Source organism: Ictidomys tridecemlineatus, chromosome 1, assembly GCF_052094955.1.
Source record: "Ictidomys tridecemlineatus isolate mIctTri1 chromosome 1, mIctTri1.hap1, whole genome shotgun sequence".
NCBI lineage: Eukaryota > Metazoa > Chordata > Mammalia > Rodentia > Sciuridae > Ictidomys > Ictidomys tridecemlineatus.
The window spans coordinates 36815004-36832017 of NC_135477.1; the positions used below are offsets into that span (position 1 = coordinate 36815004).

The following is a 17014-nucleotide window of genomic DNA, read 5'->3' on the forward strand; positions in this document are numbered from 1 at the left end:
GTGTTTGAGTGCTAGAAATTGAACCCAGGTTTTTATGCATGTGAGATAAGCATTCTACCAAGGGAGCTATATCCCCATCCATTAATTTTTTGTTGTTGAGTTTTCACAGGTTCAGATGTGAGCCTTGGAGAAATATACATCCACCACAATAAAACAACATTAAAAAGGGTTCACAGGCAGAAGAAGAAAGCACTTTAGAGCTCTACTGAGCTGACTCTGAACTTGAGAGTATGCTACATTTAGGATGATGAATGTCCCCATAGGCCTATAGAGTGAAGGCTTGATCCCCAGCCTATGGCACTCTTGAGACATGGTGGGACAAGGAAGTGTGTCACTGGGGAGCACTGGCCCCCAGACCTTTGCTTCTTACCTCCAGGCTGCATTGCAGTGACAGTTCCCCCACTGCCTGCACTCACCATGATGTCCTGTCTCACCACAGGCCCAAAGGCACTGGGGCAAGTTACCATGAACTGAAATCAGGAGTCAGAGCAACATCTCCCTCCTTATGTAAGTTCATTATCTCAGGTGTTTAGGTATGATGACAAAAAACTAGCTCAGAGTCCCACCTTGCTGCATTGTCATGAGAACCATAAATACTGAATAATTTAATCCCAAAATTGTTCTGATAGGGAACATGATATCAATCCAGGATAACAAAAAAGGAAGATGAAGCCTCTGGAAGGTAACATAGTAAAATTTAACCCACAGGTAGCTACAGACAATGTTTATATGATTTCTACCTTTTAACATCAGGTGTTTACAGGACAGATGATTAAAGAGTTCAATCCATAAGTTCCAAAGTAGGAGAAAGGAGAGGTGACCATATTGTTATAGTTAAAGCTTTGTCCCAGGATTTCATGAACTGACATCCACACCACTCACATATAATCAAATCAAGCCTTTATTGAAGCACACAGGTGTCCCCTGACCAGAACATAAAGCTGTTCCCCTGATCAGCCCCCCAAAATTGCAAGGGCACTCCTTATAAGCCTGAAAACCGCAAAAGGGATGTTAGGGGTCTAGCCATTGCAAGCAAGCCAGGTTACAGAAGCGGGACAGTGCAGTCAAGTGGAGGGAAGCCTAACCAATCACAGTTAGCCCAGTCACCCCAGTTACAGAAACAGAGCCCCGTTACTCTAGTTTCAGAAACAATGCCCCATTAGGTAGTTTTGTATTCTTAAAGATTTCTATAGCAAAAGGAAAAGAATATGTTGCCCCAGTCATGACCCTTCTACTTGGCATGGTTGTTTTACAGGATGAAGTCATAAAACAAAATGGAGTCACATTTGCTCCTACTATCACAAAATCAAGTGACCACCTCCCATTCACGTAATGCCAGAGGGTATTTTTTCCTTTTTGGTATTTTCTTTTTGTCGTACTGGGGATCAAACCTAAGGCCTCACAAATTCCTGTCAAGTGCTCTAGCACTGAGCCTCATCCCCACCGCCCCACACCACTTTCAATTTGTCTGGAGAGCCAATTGCAAGGGTATAACATTTTCTCAGGTTTTTCAAGGAGATGGAAGGTTATAGTTAAGCAGACTCTTCAAACAGTCAGAATGTTGGGGTCCAAGGCACCACTCTGGTCTGGACATTGGTTGCTGCTGACCTCTGCATACACAATAGTTTTTTCATTGCTTTTCTAAAGGAGAAAACTTTTAGCGGTCCTTATTCCACCATTTTTTCTGACATCACTCTCTCTTTTATATTGCTTTTTATACCATGCATAGTTTGATGGAAGTTGATTTCATGCCCCCTCATTGCAGAACACAGACATCAAAAAGAAAATGAGAGACGGAAGTAAAACAAAAAATTGCTCTATAAATACTATCAGTTTTTCCTTATACAATTATTTTTGCTTTATCAAAATGAACTTATTCTACAAATATATTTAACACTTCTTGATACTTGGACGCTACCTCATGATATATATGTATTATCCCTCATTTTTGTAGTCACAGAGTATTCCATTTCAAACCTATGCAGTATTTGTTGTCCAATCCCAGTTGATGGCCATGTGGACCTGGGTCCCATGTTTTCAGCTAAGGAATTTTTAATACAGTAGAATTAAACTCCATGTTATGTGTGACACACCAAATAAACAGCATCACTGGCCATCCATGTGATAGCTGACTAGCATTTTAGGGGCCAACAACCTCTCACTATTACAAACATGCTCCAGTAAATCTGTGTGAGCCCTTTTGGGAACTGTGGGTACCCATGCAAACCTGAAAGAAAAAGTCCTAAAAACCGACCGCCATTCACAGAAGGGGTTCCAGTTTACGCTGCCACCACAAGAATTATGGCTGTCTCAGCTTAGGTTTTACAAAGGGGACGTCATCAGGAACCAAACTGAGATATAATGCCCAACTCTAGCTGGAAAGTTCCAATGCTGAAACTTTGGACATTCCAGGGCCATTCAGAAATTTGTGAGGCCCACTCTAGAAAAGACCAGAAATATAGTAAGCAACTAATTCCTTCTTGGATCATAGCACACTTTCTTCTACTTCCAAAGAACAAACTGCTCCCAGCTCCATTTTTACACATCATTTCCTCTTTTGTAGGCCAAAACCTCAAGCTCCATGCTTTTACACATGTGCAGTACTGACTGCTATCAACAAAATGACCTCACACAAGGCCCCACTGGAGATTCACAAGCAGCTGCTAGGGCCAATCACCAGTGGACTCAGGGCCTCCTTGACCTGGTTCCACAACTAAACAACAAGAATGCTTGTCGGAGACTCTTGTAGATCATGAAGGAGCAGAGTGGGGAGTCTGCCCTGCCTACATTTTAATCTGATTGGTCTGTTGTTCTCCTTGAGTCCTGCAAGAACAAGACCCAGACAACATGCAAGACAAATACAGGTCATCCCTCTAGGGGTATTTGAAGCATCCAGGTATCTGAAAACTGTAGTTTCTGGGGAAACAGTGTTTTCTCAGAGCCTAGGATGGAAGGAGAGCTCGTGGTAGAACACAGGTTAGCATGAGTGAGGTGGTGCAGAAGGAAGGAGGGAGAGAGCACAGATAACAATGGAACAGCTTGCTGCTCAGGCACAGTGGTGGCACATGCCTGTCATCAAATCTACTCCCCATGCTCCTGGAAGAGGTGGATCACAGTCCAAGTCCAGCCTGGCATTTAAGATCTTTACTAAAAATAAAAGATGCAAAGGTTTGGGGATGTAGTTCAGTGGCAAAGCTCCACTGAGTTCACTCCCCAGTACCAGGGAGAGGGCCAGGAAAGCTGCCAACTGACAGGAGAAACCAGAGAAGTATCTGATGCATAATGTGACTCATCCTACAAAACGACCTGACCCACTGGCAGGTGCTTGCCATGCTGGTGTGTTCTCTAGTGGACTTACAAGAAAGCCTAAAAATACCTTGTCAGAGACTGGAGGTGCCCTGCAGTGCTAGGGTGCATGCTCAGCAAGTGTGAGGCCCTGGGTTCAGGATCCAGCACCCAAACAAAAACTTTGCCTAGTGTTCCCATTCAAAGAGCAACAAATCAAGAACTCAGGGAGCACATTGCATGGCTTTTTATTGAGATTCAGAGAGGATAGCCAACAGGCTCACTGTCCTGGTGTGCCCAGGCCCTCTATTGTGTGGTGACAGCATCTGTGACAGGCTTGAGCACCTTCTCAAGGGCTTCCTTCAACACTTTCTCTCTCCTCTCTAGGATAACCGCTATGGCTTCATCAAGGGCTATCAGGAAGAAAAACAGAGAAAAGGTTAGAGTGAACCCCTTGCTGTGCTCAGCATGTCACCTGGAGAGGCAGGGGGATGTGGCAGTCTGACAGGAGCAACCCTGGACACATCCCATGGGGCAGAGGCAGAATAAATTCAAACCTGGTCCTCCTGGGGCTGGGGTTGTAGCTCAGGGGTAGATGCTGACCCAGCATGCACAAGGCCCTGGATTCAGTCCTCAGTACCACAAAACAAATTTGGTTTATATCCCCAACAACCTGCCTTTGTTCAGTTTGAATGAGACTGAGTATCTGCTCATGGGTATACTGGCTATTTATTCTTCATTTTTGTGTTTGTATCTTTTCCTCTTTTTTATATTGGGTTGTTAGGCCAGATCATCATTTCTAGTATAAATATTTTGCCTCTGTCTGTGGCTTTTGTGTGTATGTGGTACTGTGGATTGCACCCAGGGCTTACTGCATGCTGGGCTAGTGCCCTACCACTGAACTACACCCCCAGTCCTGTTTGTTTTATTTTGAGACAGTCTCACGAAGTTTCCCAGGATGGCCTTGGATTTACAATCCTTGTGCCTCAGCTTCCCAAGTGGCTGGGAGTATAGATGAGCACCACTGCACAGAGCTTATCATTTTATATCTTAAATGTTTTGTCCCAGTGTGCTGCCACATGGTCTTTTGTGACCTGGTGTTAATATTCTACAGAGAAGACTATCTGGGTGGAACCCTAACACAAGGATTAGTCTGAACTGATGATCAAACTCAGAGATAATTGCACACCAACAGAAAGGATGCAAAAAGGGGGTTGGGATGGTGACCTTGTTGGGCAAGGAAGTGATTGGCCCCACCTAGCTTTTCTTCTTCATCCTGTCCTCCATCTCTTCAACTTTTAGGGGTTTGTTGTTGTTGTTGTTGTTGTTCTCACAGAAATAGGAATTGAACCCTGGGATGTTCTATAGCTGAGCTACATCTTCAACCCCTTGTACTTTGATGTTGTGATAGGATCTCCATAATTTGCCTAGGCTAGCCTCAAATTGACAATCATCTTGCTTCAGTCTCAGTGGCTGGGATGGTAGGTATACGCCACTATATGCTGGACTTGTTCTTTTTTGGTTTCATCCTGAATGCTGAAAATTGAATCCCAGACCTCATGCAGGCTAGGCAAGCTCTCTAGCCCTGAGCTACATTCCGCAGCCCTTCATTCTGTCTTTCTCTCCTTCCAACTTTCTTTCTTCTCCTCTTACCTTCCTTCCTTCCTTCCTTCCCTCATTCACTCTGCCCCATCCCCAACCCCAGCCCTCAGTACCTGGATCTTCATCCTCATTGGTGTGCTCCTCCACGTCCTCCACCACTTCCCCCACAGCATCAACTGATAAAAGGAGACCAGTTCAGACAAATTCAGAGACAAAGTCACCATACAAGCCTGCTTCCCTTCCCAGCACATCTGGACACCCAGGGTGGATCTCCAGGATGCCACCCCCAGCCAATTCAGGCTGGCACAGAAGGCCCTTGCTGCTGAAAGGAAGCTGAGGAAGCCCGTTGAGGACACAGGGCCCTCCATGCTCTCTACCCCTGAGCTACATTCCCAGCCCTTCCTTCTGTCCTTCTCTCCTTCCCACTTTCTCTCTTTTTCTCCTCTTTCCTTCCTTTCCTTCCTTCTCTCCTTCCCTCCTTCCCTCTGCCCCACCCCCCAAACCCAGCCCTCAGTACCTTGCTGTCCATCCTCAGTGGTGTGCTCCACCACGTCCTTCACCGCTTCCCCCACAGCATCAACTGAAAAAAGGAGACCAGTTCAGAGTGGGGCCACCATGCAAGCCTGCTTCCCTTCCCAGCACCTCTGGACACCCAGGGTGGAGCTCCAGGATGCCACCCCCATCCAATTCAGGCTGGCACAGAAGGGCCTGGCTTCTGAAAGGGAGCTGAGGAAGCCCAATGAGGACACAGGGCCCTCCATGCTCCTCAGTCTTGTAGGGACTGAGAACAGGCAGTTGTGACGCAGAAGGTCTCCCAGGTCTTCAGAGAAAAACATCTAAACTGCCAGCTGCCCACTCAGCACCTGTGTTCCTCACCTGTCCCCAGGAGCCTCATCTGGCCTGGCCTCTCTCTACCACGGATCCTGGATTACGCCCCACAGGTAGAGAGGGCTGCTTGGGGCAGTGAGGCTCTGGGGGCTTCACCCTAAACTGCCCTCCCCAGCATCTGCACCCCATAGCTCCATCTCTCCTGGTGGGGTGATAGGCCAGGGTTCCCAATGGGCCCTCAGTGGGCCTCAAGGCCTGGCCTGATTCCTGGGATCAGCTTGTGATAGGCCCAGTCAAACCTGCCCTGACCCCACACGGGGGGAAAGAAGCCCTAGGTCCTTACCGGCTTCCTCAGTGGCCTTTTCAGTGCGACGGGCCAGGTTGTCAGCCGCTATTTGCCCCAGGAGTCCCAGCATTGTGCAACAGCAGGCAGTGACAGAGGGATGCTGGGGACTGAACCAGTGTGCTTTTATACAGGCCTCTGATGTCTCACTAAGCACCAAACCCTCACCTGACCTGTAGGAGGCTGGGCAGATGAGTCACTGGAGAGGGCAGCTAGAGGAAGAGGCTGGGTGGGGCATGCCAGTGCTAGTCAAGCACCTCTTGCAGTGAGACACCCCACAGTTCCCCCACCCATGTCCTAGCAACCCTGTGCAGCAGAAGGACAGGGGTCAGGGCTGAAGCTGAGTAAGAGATGTCAGCCTAGCCAGGGCCCTGAGTGCTCGGAGACAAGGACCTACCAGCTCAGCCCCTGGTATGCAGCTGGTGAAACTGCCCAGGCTGCCCAGTCTGCTATTCAAGGTTCCCAGTGTAACCTAGCCAGGATTTTGGAGATTCTAGGGCTGTGGGGACTCAGGTATCCCCTGAGGATAGGCACACAAGAGTGGTGGGCTGGCTGGGGTTGTAGTCACAGGTATAGCACTAGCCTAGCATGTGTGAGGTACTGAGCTCAATTCTCAGCACCACATAGAAACCAATAAAAACAAAAGTCCATCAGCAAGTACAAAAAATATTTAAAAAATAAGGAGTGGTCACCAATGCCCTTCCTATTCTTTTTTTTTTCTTTTTTTATTTTTTTTAAGAGAGAGTGAGAGAGGGGAGAGAGAGAGAGAGAATTTTTAATATTTATTTTTTAGTTCTCGGCGGACACAACATCTTTCTTGGTATGTGGTGGTAAGGATCGAACCTAGGCCGCACGCATGCCAGGCGAGCGTGCTACCACTTGAGCCACATCCCCAGCACCGCCCTTCCTATTCTTAAGGACCTGGGCTCTGCAAATAGAGAAGGTAACTGCATTGAGCCAGGTAGTCACCCTGACTTTCTAGTCAGCTGACTATCATTCACTCATGCTCCTGAGCGGCCCAGTACTGGGGCAGCCAGCATGTGGAAGAATCCTTGAACCTCTATGCATTTGGGGATCAGTCTGTAGGAAAGATTCTGCAAGGTCAGAAAGTCACATTCCAGGTCCTAGAGTAGACCCAGGAGGTTCTCTGGACCTAGCTGGAATTCCACAGAAAGCAGCTTTACTGCTCCTTAAACATCACACATGGCACAGGCCAAGTTGCTGGGAGAGCTCTGAGCTAAGACCAGTCTCCCTGGGGTGGTTCGAGCATGTTGTGGGCAACAGCACCTCAGGATCCTGAGGCCTCCGCCCCACACGTATCACTGCCACCTCCCTTGGGCAGAGGTGGATCAAGGCTTAAACAATTTGAAAGAGGCCTCGTTAACAAAAGGATTACAATAATTCTCCACTTGCAAGTTATCCAAGTAGATACCTGTGACCCGGAGACCTGGGAAGAACCATGAGGTGGGGACTGTGGAGCTTAAGCAGGTCCAGATGACCCTATGCTGCCCTTGTTCCAGCGCCAGAGGCCACCCAGGGCAAAGGTGGTGGAGGTCGGGAGCCAGGGAAGCTGATGGGAATGGGGCAGAGGGACACATGAGGATGCTCCCTGGACCCATCACACCCTTCTCTGATTCCTTGGAGGTTGTGTGACTCTCACCTCCACAGTGGTCCTCTCTGCCCGTCCCCTGAGAATTGATACCCACCCGCTTCCAGACCCAACCCCACAAGCCCCAGCTAGTGTGCTTGGCAGAGATCCCCTCTCAGGACCCACCAGCCCTGACAGACCCTCCTCAGAGCTCAGCCCCTCAGCAGGGCTCTGTCCACAGGAGACTGCCTGGAGCCCTGCCCACTGCAGCCTCTTTGAACAGCTGCCTTTCCCTCCCTCTCAGACACTGCTGGCCCTCCACATCCCCTCCTGTCCAGGAGATCCTGTCCCTCTTTAATACACTGCTTCAGGGTGACCACTTCAGTGAGGACAGTCAATGGCCCTTTGCCTAGAGACAGGTTCCAAATGCCTGATGGAAAAAAGGCAAGAAACCCAACTTCCAAAAATGAATGCAGACACCAGTCCCTTCTGCTCTGGCCTGGGTCTAGTCTCCCTTGGTTTCCCAGCTCTATCAATAACCAGCCCCTGTGCTCCCACCCCAACACATGTGCCCCTACATTGCACCCCAGAGGCTGAATCCTTCACTAGAGACCCTGTTAACCAGGAATGGATTCTGTTCTGAGGGGCTGACTCAGACATCTCCTGCAACAGACAAATTTCAAGTGTCTGGAGCAAGTTGAAGATAACTCAGGTGAAGCCCACCCACCACTGCCTCATCTTAGAAGAGAGCCCCAAGAGAAGGGTCTAAAGAATAGACACCCATGCTAGTATATCCTGAATCAGAAGGTCAAGTCCACCTCCTCTTGGACAGAAGACTCTGGAGTTGACAGGAGTAGACTTCAAGGGGAATTTCCCCAATAACTCAGTCTGGCAAAGGAACAACAGGCTAAATCATCAGGTCACAGAGAGTCAAATTTTCTAAGAGCAATTTGTCCCTTAGCAACTATCAATTTTTTAATGTTTATTTTAAATACTCAATTAGGCGAGGCTATCCCAAATGTCTAAAGCATGACTTTTAGTTGTTTGATTGTTTTATTTTTCATTACTTTTTTTGGTAGCAAGCATTGAACCCAAATATGCTTAACAACTGAGCCTCATCCCCAGCCTCTTCTATTTTTTAATTCGAGACAGGGATTTTCTAAATTGCTTAGGGTCTTGCTTAATTGCTGAGGCTGGCTTTGAACTTGCAATCCTCCTGACTGAGCCCCCCACATCCCTGGAATTACAGGCATACAATGCAGTGCCTGGCTAAGCACACCATTTTCTTGTGTGGTTGGGACTATAGCTCTCACAAACATCAAAAGTTTTGTGATGGTCCATTCTGCCTAGGCCTCCTCCTACTTCTGCTTCATGAATTTCAGCTCATAGTATATGCTCTGCCCACAGATCCTGCACTCACTGACCCTTCCCTGCCACAGGGGATCCTCTCTCATCCAGATACTGGACTCTTGGCTCTTTAGCCACCAAGAGAAGACGTGCCCAGCATAATGACCTTCATACATCCATGAGACAAGCAGGCTCCTGGTGGCCATCAGAGGGCCCATTGAAAGAGAATTTGAGTAAAGGGACTGTTCATGGAGATGGGAACAGGCTTAGGGACCAATGAGCAATGGTGAAGCACCCAGTGAGCAGCAGTAGTGGCAGTTTTATGTCCTGGGTCCACAGGGGCAAGAGAGGCCTTCACAGCCTCTAAAAAGAAAGGGTCAGCAGACAGGAACCACCACCATGATTAGAGGAACAAAGCTGCCCCCAAACCATGCCCAGCAAGAAGGTACCTGGGGAATCACTATTTCTCCCGCTGTCCACATTTCTAGGATGTTCCCTCTGGGCTGATCCCAGTCACAGTCAGGGTGAGGGGGCCAGGCAGAGAGGAGCAGTGTGTGTGGACAGTGTGTGTGGACAGAGCAAAGAGAAAACGCCTGCCAGACTTCCAGGTCTGGTGGCAACATGGCAGTGGTTAAATTCTAAAGGGTCCCATGTCTCCTTCCAACTTTAGGGAGCAACCAGAAGAAGCAAAGGAAGGCCACCATCCCCACATCCTCACTTCACTGTGGAGAATGAGGACAGAGGAAGATTGCAAACCCCAGCGGCAGGTGAGGCCAGCAGCAGAGGTGCAGGAAGCCAGGGAAGTGAGGAGGAACAGGAAGTGGGGAGGGACCAGAGGGAGGGTCTCCCCTGTTGCCAGCCACATACCTCCAGAAGGAGAGGACTCTCAGAAAACTCCCCAGAACAGAACTGAGGAGCTGAGGAGTTCTTTCCACCTCTTCTCTACCTGCCCCTCTGTAGCTCATCTCCCTCTCTCTCTCTCTCTCTCTCTCTCTCTCTCTCTCTCTCTCTCTCTCTCTCTCTCTCTCCTTTCCTATTTGAACACTGACTTTATCATGAAAGGTGATTCCAAATGCAAACACTCTGGGTAAAAGACCACTTAGAGGGCATTTAAGAAACATACTAATTTAGACCTCAGTAAGAGAGCACCTAAATACCAAGCATAATGATATATACCACAAATCAAATATTCACCATGTCTATTTTAAATCTGAGAGGAACTGGAACTCTGTATTTTTTTAAAATATATATATATATATATATATATATATATATATATATATATATATATATATATAGGTTAGACACAATACCTTTATTTCGTTTACTTATTTATTTTTATATGATGTTGAGGATCTAACCCAGCGCTTCAGGCATGCTAGGTGAGTGTTCTACTGCTGAGCCACAACCCCAGCCCACCAGAACTCTGTAATCTAATCTTGCTGTAAAGACTTTGGTTCATGAACTATGAGATCTTGTTAAAGGATTAAGATGAATGCATCCTTTCTTTGGTATGTACTTAAAACTAAATAAACAACATTCTTATGACTGCAAACAAATAAATTAAGTGGAACAAGACAGACAGCATGGACTTGTCCATGTCTTTGTTTTTGAGAGGCTCTAATCCTGGAAAAAGGAAGGTACTGAGATGAGTAAACAGTCCTTGTATATGTGAGCTCCCAAGGGGTTCAGTCTGTGCTGAGTAGTGCTAAGAAACTCAGAAACTGGGACATCTGCAGACCTTGCAAGTGTCTAGAGGAGATCTCTCTCTTCCATTGTCTCTTCTATGTCCTGCTGATCTGAAAATCCACTATTGCTTTAGCATTTGGGACCCTTAAGTTGAGAAGGGAGGAGGTAGAGAAGAACAACTCTTCTCAGAGTCTTTTGCCGAATTGTCCCCTTCAACCACTGTCCCGGTTTAGCCTTCATCAGCTGTCACTGAAACTTTCACAAAAGACAAAACTCTTGAAGCTTTCCATGAAATCCCATCCAGTGACATTTTACCCAGGGGCCACACATGTGCCCTCTGTCTTGGTGGAATGCTGTGTGAGCCAAATATGCCAGCAGTTCAACAGCCACAACCTGCCCCAAATATTTGTTTATTGGGAAGCAAAATGGGGAGTGGGCTACAAAACTGTGCCTAGGATTACTGAGACCAGATTGAAGAGTGCCATAGCTGCACTTGGGTGAACATCACTGGTGTAAAATAGTGAGAAGACTGGGGTGTCATCGTCTGCCCTTCAGAACACACATGGTTTAACCACAAGCAGTACTTTATGAAGTCTTAAACTGAAACCCGAAAAAAAGCTCACCAACCTCTTTAGCTTTTGAATTAAGCAGAAAATTGTACATTTTTCACAAATTTTCTTGCAATAGAATAGCACACAATAGATATGAATTGTTAAACTTCACTTCAAAAAAACATACATTAATTTTTTTATATTCTTTTTTTTTGTACCAGAAATTGAACCCAATAAGCCATATCACCAGCACCTCTTTATATTTATTTAGAGATAGGGCCTTAGTTGCTGAGGCTGGCTTTGAACTTGTGACTCTCCTGCCTATCCCCCCAAGCTGCTGGGAGTACAGGTGTGTGCCACTGGCCTTTGCACCCAGCAATGCTTTCATTTTATATATGTATTCTTTGAGATGGGGTGTCACTCACATGGTACATGATTCGCCTCAAAATCCTAGAATTGTGATCTTCCTGCTGAGCCTTCATCGCAGCTGGGAACATAGGTTACACCATGCCTGCCTGGCTTAAAAGGTACTGCTTTTTATTAATTTTTTTTTGAGGAATAAATTATTTCTTTATATTTATATACTTCTACAAAGTATAAATGCTAATTCAGAAAGTAACTCTATGAGAAAAAGACTCTCTTAAGTGATACACAATTTTATAAACACTAATTATTCTTCCAAGTCTGGATATCCTAGAAGTCAGGCCACTCACAACTAGGCTTGTCTTCCACTTGAAGGTTGGCCTATTCCCCAAGTTGAATTTCAACTGGGTAAATTATATAGAACCCACCCCAAAAAAAGAGAAAAGAGAAAAAGAAAAAATTGAAACCAGGGGTGCTCTACCATTGAGCTACATCTCTAGTCCTTTTCATGTTTTTTTTTTGTTGTTGTTGTTGTTGTTATGAAACAGGATCTTGTTAAGTTGCCCAGGCTGGCCTCAAACTTACAATCTTCTTGCCCCCAAGTCACTGGGTTTACAGGTGAGTGTCAACACAAGGCACAACACCAAAATTTGTCCAACATTCTGATAGTATTTTATTTCAAACTCTGATCTCTGCCCAGTGATTACAAAAGAAAGTTGCCTATTAGCTCCCACAGTCTCTGCTGTGAAAAAAAACTATCAGATGTTTGTTCACTGAAACATATTTTCTCTCATCTAGACTCAGAAAATAGACATATGATTTTTTTGATAATTTTTTAATGTTTATTTTTTAGTATTTGGCGGACACAACATCTTTGTTTGTTTGTGGTGCTGAGGATCGATCCTGGGCAGCACGCATGCCAGGCCAGCGCGCTACCTCTTAAGCCACATCTCCAGCCTTAAACATGTGATTTTAAAAAGAAAAAGGGTTCATGGCTATGCATACTTGCCAACCACCTGCGCCCAGCCATCAGACATGGTTGAACAATGAATCTGCTCAAAAGATCCAAGCAGGGCAGGAGGAAACAGGGGTGGTCTGAAAGAGATGGATGGCTTCACAACGTCCAGCATCATCATCACCAGGGTTTTACCCCAAGAGTCATTTTTGTCATCAGGCTAGCTGAGACTTATGGTCCTCTCTTTGAGCCTCTTCACATTTTCCCCAAGGTTCCTGCTGGAGGCCAGGAATCCATCATCACCATCTTAAGGATGAGCTGCTTAGGGGGCGCCCACGGGGGAACAATCTTGCCATGCATTCTCCAGCTCCCATAGGGTTCAGCAGGTGTTTTTCAAACACAATATACCCCAAGACATCCTTGGCACATTCTTGTCCATACATCAACCGCCCCATCTGATCATAGATGGCTAGAGTCTGCCGTGTGTGAGTGAGGACCACACATGTTCCTCTGGTTCACCAAACTCTAGCAGCAAACCTGCACCACCTGGGCTGGCTCTAAAGATTCCAGGAAGCCCCAGCAGACAGTCTTATACTCCATGTCCCAGACCATAATCCAGAAAATAGTGTTCCGTTACCAAAGTGTGGTCTGAGTTGTTTGGACAAAGGTGAGCTTCTATGAAGAAATCCTTAGCTTTTTCAGGGAAGGCCTCTGTTTTAAATTGACATCAAATTCTTTTATCTTCTGCATTGACAATTGTGGTGCTGCATTTTTCTTCAATCGCTCAGTTCTCCCTTTCAGTCCTTCAATTGAAAGAGATGACATTGGAGCATCACCCTCAGGAGGAACATAAGCATCAAAGATACCAGCTGTACAGGCCACATGTCTGGGCCTGTCCAAACGTTCTGGGGAATAACCAATCCTGCTTTCCAGGCATGTTCTATAAACTCCTTTTCTGTTTTGTATTTGGGTTCATAAGCAGGAGGTGTGAAACGTTCTTTACTTCTTACTGGAACGACAGCTATAGACTGAGTCATCAAGAGGGACTGCTGAGACCACTATCCCTAAGCTTTGTATAAGCAAGACAACCTCTGAGGCATGGGGACTGCCGTTTTGTTCACGCAAAGGCCATTGGGATGGGGGCTCTGCAAGAAGTGTGTGAGGTAGGAGAGAAGGCGCAAAGGGTGGTGCTGGCTTAGTAGTCAAAACACACTGCTTTTAAATATGAGAAAGAAAACAAAAGCTCCATTGCACATGAAGAAATCCTATCAAGCAGGCCATGGGGGCACAGGTTTATAATCCCAGCAATTTGAAAGGCTGAGGCAGGAGGATCACAAGTTTAAAACCAACCTAGGCATCTTGGTGAGGCCCCCAGCAAATTAGAGAGACCCCATCTCTCAAAATAAAAAAAGAAGGGCTGGGGATATATCTCCTTGATAAAGCACCCCTGGGTTCAATCCCAAATACAAACAGCAATAACAAGAAAAATATGGAAATCCAATTGCCAAGTTTACTTCATAAAAGGCACATGAAAATGATTACACAACCTTCCAACATGAATTTTTAAAACAACTGAAGACACTTTATAAACAGGAGCAGTTATGAAGGAAAACTGTAAGTCAGGAATACCAGAATTCTCAAATGAAATGGCCAAACAAGAGGAGTAGTAGGATGTACATAATTCATGAGTAAGTTAGAAGAAATATAGATAAGACATGCTGGGCATGGTAGTGCATGCCTGTAATCTCAGAGATTCAGGAGGCAGAAGCAGAAGAATGGAAAATTCAAGACCAGCTTCAGAAATCTAGTGAGACTGTTCCTTAAAAAAAAAGGGGTAGGGAGGGGGCTGCAAATGTAGAGCATTCCCAGGTTCAATCTCCAGTACCACAGAAAAGAAAGAATTGAAGGAAAGTAGGAAGGGAGGGAGGGAGAGAGGGAGGAAGGAAGCAAGAAACAAAGGAAGACATTTTCAGATAAGAAGCACAAGAAAGTGGATACCACAGTAGGTAATTAAGGAACAAAATTTTTAAATCAAAGAAAAAAAGGAATCATAAGGAAATGCAGCATTTTGTGTGTATCATTTGGGAGTAAATGATTCACATGCAAACAAAGTAGGAAAGACCCCCATACCCATACTTGGAATTTCCAAAGAAGGAAGCCAGACTTTGGCAAGTAGTTAATATTTTAAAATAGAGCTACATACTTATGTGAAAAGAGGCTCAATATCATTAATCATCAGAGAAATACAAATCAAAACTACAATGAGAGAGCATCTCACATCGCCCATTAAAAATAACCAGATTATGTCAGGTTGCCTTTTTGTGGGAGGATTAAGGCTGAGGCACCTTCATCACCATGCCAATTGAAACTGGCCTCTTTGGTAATTTGGCATTCTCTCTAATCCTGATTACTGGGCAGGTCAGACAATCCACTGAGTATCAGCTTGGTGACTTGGAACTTCAGCATGAAGCTTCCTGTCACAGGAAAGCAGGGAGCTGAAACTCCAAACCTTGGATCTTGGGTTCTGACAAAAGAAACTTTAAAGTCAGACACCAAAAGCCATGGCAGAGAACTTTATTATCAGTGAAAGTAAAGAGAAAGTGAGGTGAAAGGAAAGTAAAAGCCGAATGAGGCTCAAGCAGAGAGCACTCTCAGGGCAGGGGATGGGGGCATCTCTGAGCAGAGAACCAGACAGGAGCCAATGCTGTCTCCAAATTTAGTACTGTTTCATGGTTGACTTGAAAACTCGGGTCCCCCTCCAGCAACATTCTCCAACCAGGTGTTTACCTTCTTCACATCGGGTGGTGGGGTTTTGACTTAGTTGGTCCTCTCCAGAACTGTCATGGTGGCCATCCTATTTAGGAGGGCTTCATCTACAAGTCAATCCCATGTTAATGTGGACACTGGGGTCAGTAACCGGTCAGTAGTTACCTTACTGCGCCTGCACTACTAAAGGTATCTTCTTTCCAAGACACTTGGAGACACTTATAGCCGAAATTTCTAACTTCACATCAACCTCAGTGGACCCTGTCTGTTAGTCCCATTAATGCTTTGCTCATGATGTGTTTTACAAAGAGCTTCTTCCTTTTTTCTACAGATTAACTGCCACCATTTGATTTCTTAAGTGAGTCTAAAGAAGGACCCTAAAGTAATTTAAAAACCCTTTATGACCTTACCATGCATTTCACTGCTCATTGCTAGCCCCTACCTGAAACTCCATTTTGGTCTTCATCTCAGTCTCTGTAGGAGCTTAGTTCAAAACAATGGCCTCTTCTCATTTAACACAACCTATAGCATCTCCCAAGCATCGAAGAGCTCAGAATATTGTTTGTACACTTTCTGTTACAATTCATAGAAAGGCAGTCGTCTGAAAACGACTTTTGGAAGTGAAATTGTAACATCACATCATGTGACACTCAGGGGTGACATATGTGACAGAGGAGAAAAACTAGAAGAAGTGAAGCATTCTAGGCAAGAATGATCCTACTTAGAAGACACTTTCAGGTGTAACAATTTTTGCATGTGTCTACTTTATTTAACACAACTATGCACATAGTGGACAAACTTAAGTTCTTATTTCAAACATCTAGTCTTTCTAGATATGGACAAGTGCACAAAGTATGTTAAAAGTAGAAGTAGTAAGTAAGACATGTCCTAGATATCTTTTGGTTAAATTCATGAGGAAATATCTGTCTTGTGCCAATGGAATGATCCAAAGACTTCTCTGAGCAGGACATATTATGTCAGTGCTGGTTCAGGAAAGAAGCAGGAAAAGAAAATATAAAGGGCTTATACCAGTGTATTTTCTGTGAAGCACAATTGACCATTGTCCCTTCTATTTGTGAGTTTTGTTTTACTATTCTGTGTAAAGAGTGTATATAAAGGACAAATGAGTCCTAATTTACGTCTAGTCTATCTAGATGTTAAAGAGTTTGCCAGTGTAGGATAAGAGTAGAGTTGGTAAACTACCACACTGAGTACATGTTGTGTTAAATTCATAGAAAAGACTGTTCTTAAAATCACTTAGGAAGTGAAATTGTTAAAGTCATCTGTCAGCATTACAGATGCAAATATTGACCTGTGGGTTGATAAGACTAGAAAGAGAAGGCTTCTAGGCCAGAATGTTACTGTTTGGAAGAAACTTTCAAATTCTCTCCTTTAAAAAAAGGAGGAGTTTTGCTTCAAAGTACAGCCTTTGATAAGTAAGTGCTGCTGTTTCTTCAGTGCTACTGTATGTATAGTTGGAAACTTCAGTCCTTGTCGGAAACATCTAGTGTTTCTAGATGTTTAAAAGTGCACAAGACATGGTAAAAGTAGAGAGCTAAAGTAATACCCCTTAAGTATGTGTTGTCACTACATAGGAATGGTTGCCAGGTGGGGGAATGGAGTCATTGAAATTGATGTCTTTGAGGGTAGGTTGAGAGTTCACTGGGTGGGGATGGGGAAAGAAGAAAGTATGCATA

At 45.2% G+C, this 17014-nt stretch overlaps 1 protein-coding gene and 1 pseudogene across 1 annotated transcript; both read right to left on the bottom strand.

The window, feature by feature from the left end:
• Positions 1-3517: 3517 nt before the first annotated feature.
• LOC144366217 (protein FAM25A-like) lies at positions 3518-6307 on the bottom strand. The gene is made up of 4 exons (XM_078020071.1): positions 6059-6307; positions 5405-5467; positions 5001-5063; positions 3518-3698 (listed from the first exon to the last, which is right to left on the bottom strand). The coding sequence occupies exons 1-4, from the start codon at positions 6129-6131 to the stop codon at positions 3592-3594; spliced, it is 306 nt and encodes a 101-aa protein (XP_077876197.1). The 5' UTR covers positions 6132-6307; the 3' UTR covers positions 3518-3591.
• Positions 6308-12766: 6459 nt separating this feature from the next.
• Positions 12767-13651, bottom strand: LOC144366219 (large ribosomal subunit protein mL45-like; annotated as a pseudogene).
• Positions 13652-17014: the final 3363 nt, after the last annotated feature.

Excerpts from the sequence above, each read along its gene's own strand:
- LOC144366217 (XM_078020071.1), bottom strand. The coding sequence starts at position 6,131 with ATGCTGGGACTCCTGGGGCAAATAGCGGCTGACAACCTGGCCCGTCGC. Across the intron at positions 5,064-5,404 it reads CACTGAGGATGGACAGCAAG|TTGATGCTGTGGGGGAAGTG; the intron begins GTACTGAGGGCT and ends TCCTTTTATCAG. Across the intron at positions 3,699-5,000 it reads CAATGAGGATGAAGATCCAG|CCCTTGATGAAGCCATAGCG; the intron begins GTACTGAGGGCT and ends TCTTCCTGATAG.